Source organism: Sinocyclocheilus anshuiensis, unplaced genomic scaffold, assembly GCF_001515605.1.
Source record: "Sinocyclocheilus anshuiensis isolate Anshui unplaced genomic scaffold, SAMN03320099.WGS_v1.1 scaffold1596, whole genome shotgun sequence".
NCBI lineage: Eukaryota > Metazoa > Chordata > Actinopteri > Cypriniformes > Cyprinidae > Sinocyclocheilus > Sinocyclocheilus anshuiensis.
The window spans coordinates 15,847-18,929 of NW_015555788.1; the positions used below are offsets into that span (position 1 = coordinate 15,847).

The following is a 3,083-nucleotide window of genomic DNA, read 5'->3' on the forward strand; positions in this document are numbered from 1 at the left end:
ATTAAACATTCTTTACAGTAATCTGGGGAAGCTCTTGCAAGCAGTGTATGCAAAATGTCATGTTTTTATGTTCATAATTTTTAATAGGTTGGCCTAAAATCATGAGATTGCTGTCTTTTTATTCCTTTTAGGACAAAATACAAAATCTGTCAACAGCTTGCTGTGGAAAGGACATCAACATTTGACTTTTAAAGAAACTATTTACTTGAAATCATTTGTGTTTTAATGCTATAAACCTACAAAACTGCGACCAAATGATACGTAATGTATAACTTACATCTAAGTATACTTATTTGCATATTAGACTGGAATACAAGACATGAGCTACTCCTGTGATAAGATTGTGATTAGCAAATTCTAGAATAAGTAATAAAATGGGGTATTCGCTGTGTCTTTTCCAGTTTTCTGCCTCGTCACTCAGACCCATCCAGTGTGCAAGAAGATTTCGCATTGCCTCTGGGAAAAGTTCAGTTGCCAGCTCCTCAGGAGGTGGCAAGTTTGTAATGTGCTCAATGTGTTGGGCCTTAAAACCTTCAACCCGGTGACTAATGGTGCTGTTGGCTGCATTGAACTGCTGGCCAAGCCAACCTGCCACAGCCTTCAGCAGACTGCTTGAGTAGATGGAGTAGCTCTGAAAATGAGTTTCAAACAGGGCCATCACAGTATCCATCAGTTTTTCCTCGTCAATCATCCCCGTAATACAGTATTCAACATAGTCCAGTACCTTTGTGGCAGTCTTTAAATGTTCTGCTTCAATACTTGTAAATAACTTCACTTTTTCCCCTAGGCTTTGAAGTTTCTGTGCAAGTAAAGTAGAGTGGCTTAAGTTTGTTTGCTCTGAGGAACAGTAGTCATGGTCTGAAGATGATGAAATATCTGACTGATCTGTGAGTACTGGAAAGAAGTTTGTTTCTACTTCGCCAGACTGCCGATGGACTTGGTATGATGAACATGTATTATTATTTTCCAAAATTGTTTGCGCTTCTTGATCATTTTGGGGTTGAACATCCTGGGCACCAAGATGATAGGTCATGTTCAAGTTGTTGTCATTTATTCGAGATTTCCATAGAGCCTTATGAACACAATTATTTAAAACAATAAACACTTTATTACAAATTTAGAAGATATAAGGACATGATAAAAATCATAAAATGACAAATTCAAATTACCTGAAATGACTCCATAACTGAGAGCTGATCTTGTTTGCTATACAGTTCAAATGCCACTCGAAAAACTCCTTGAACACTATAGAACCACAGACTGTTGTTGGAATAAGGGAGTCGCAGTCCTTGGAATCTGTAGTCTAGAGATCAATCAGATAAATTTTAACCTCTAACCCTCTAATTAACCCCTAATGAAAATTGACCAGGTCAAAAAAATAATAACCACATACCTGATGGGAAAACCAGTTTGGTTGCCAATCCTCGTTTAGCAAATTTTGCATGGTATCTGGGCTGGTTTTCACTGCGAACGTCTGTGTCTGAGAACAGATCAGCTCCAAGAAAGAGAGGGATCATCTGATCCTACATATTAAATGAAAAAATGAATAAATATAATATATTAACTGAAATTTCATTAATTTGAAGAATTATCGGACCATAAAAAATAAATGTTCATACATTAATAAATTCAATAACCTTATTTTTTGAAGAATCGTCAGGTTGTACAACTACACTACAAAAAGTAACTCTATACTTTCTTTATATAAAATGATTAGGAAAACAGCTTGATTGTGAACAATAATAAGCTACACATTATTTAAAGAGACATTAATACACATTAATAGATGCAATTAATTTATTAATAATCGAGATAAGGCAAACACTCGCTGGAAAAAACAAGAACCCACAGTGGAAAGGAAAAGAAAAAAACAGTCTAAGCTTATTGGCTAGTCGTAGCTGTTTTGAGATGGACGTAGGTTGAAGCTGGGGTGTATTCCAGAAAGCAGGTTATGTGACATACCCCGGTATGTTTGAGGATAAGAGAGCGGATAACCTCAGCTTTCGGTTCCAAAATCGGAGGTTACTTTCAGGGTATGTAAGTAACCATAGTAACTTGCTCTCTGAAAGTAACCTGCCTCGGAGCAGGTTATGTTCCAGGGTTTGTTCACTTCAGAGCCACAAGCGCACGCGTGACCTACTGACGAGCCTTCAGTGGGCGTGACAGATAGCGCACAACATTATATAATATTACAATATAAACGGAAAAAAAATAAAAATGATTGCACAACCATCTATTAGGTGGCGATATGCACTAAGTATGTAAACGAACATTGAACAAAAGAAGAAGAAAGAAACAGCATGGCGCTCTTTTTCTTAGCGTCCGTTTCCATAGCGACTCATCGATTCGGCGCTCTGTTGAGAATGTCTTGAGTCTTAACCAGGAACATACTCTGGAATACACTCCTGGTCTCCCACCCTGAACCTGGTGTCCCAGCTCGACCAGGGGTGTAATCCAGAAAGCACGGTTAACTTACCGTCAGCTAAACCCTGAACTTTCGGTTGATTAACCCCAAACCTTGCTTACTCGAGGTATGTGGTTCCAAAAACGCGTCCGGAAGTATGTTCACTCAACTTACTAACAACTAACACACATATATATATATATATATATATATATATTATATATTATATTGTATATATTATATATTATAACATATGTTGAGACGAATCGATGAGTCGCTATGGAAACGGACGCTAAGAAAAAGTGCACCATGCTGTTTCTTTCTTCTTCTTTTGTTCAATGGTCGTTTACATGCTTAGTGCATATCGCCACCTAATTGATGGTTGTGCAATCATTTTTCTTTTTTTCCCGTTTAATCTTTAATCCTTGAGAATATGAATTACATTGTTTGTTTGATGCTAATTATACATTAAGTCATAGCAGATATGCATTTTGATTTAGAATTTAGACATTATAGAAAATGCCGATCCATGTGTGAGATGATAATATAAAATGTAAAATGTATATGAAGAGTTCATTTGCAAAAACAGAGAACTCCGTTTTTAACAATTCTCAGAAATCATGTTTTTTCATTGTGCATTCCAGTTAATCTCAATCAAACTGCAGTTGGGTTATTTTGA

The 3,083-nt window shown here is 36.6% G+C and overlaps 1 protein-coding gene across 1 annotated transcript in view; it reads right to left on the minus strand.

The window, feature by feature from the left end:
* LOC107674790 (uncharacterized) overlaps positions 1–3,083 on the minus strand; it is a 4,223-nt gene continuing 1,140 nt past the window's right edge. Inside the window, exons 2-4 of the mRNA XM_016468894.1 lie at positions 1,394–1,523; positions 1,170–1,303; positions 1–1,072 (exon numbers count right to left, since the gene is read on the minus strand). Coding sequence (XP_016324380.1) covers positions 290–1,072; positions 1,170–1,303; positions 1,394–1,523 — 1,047 coding nt within the window. The 3' untranslated portion in view covers positions 1–289. The remainder of the gene's footprint in view (positions 1,073–1,169; positions 1,304–1,393; positions 1,524–3,083) is intronic.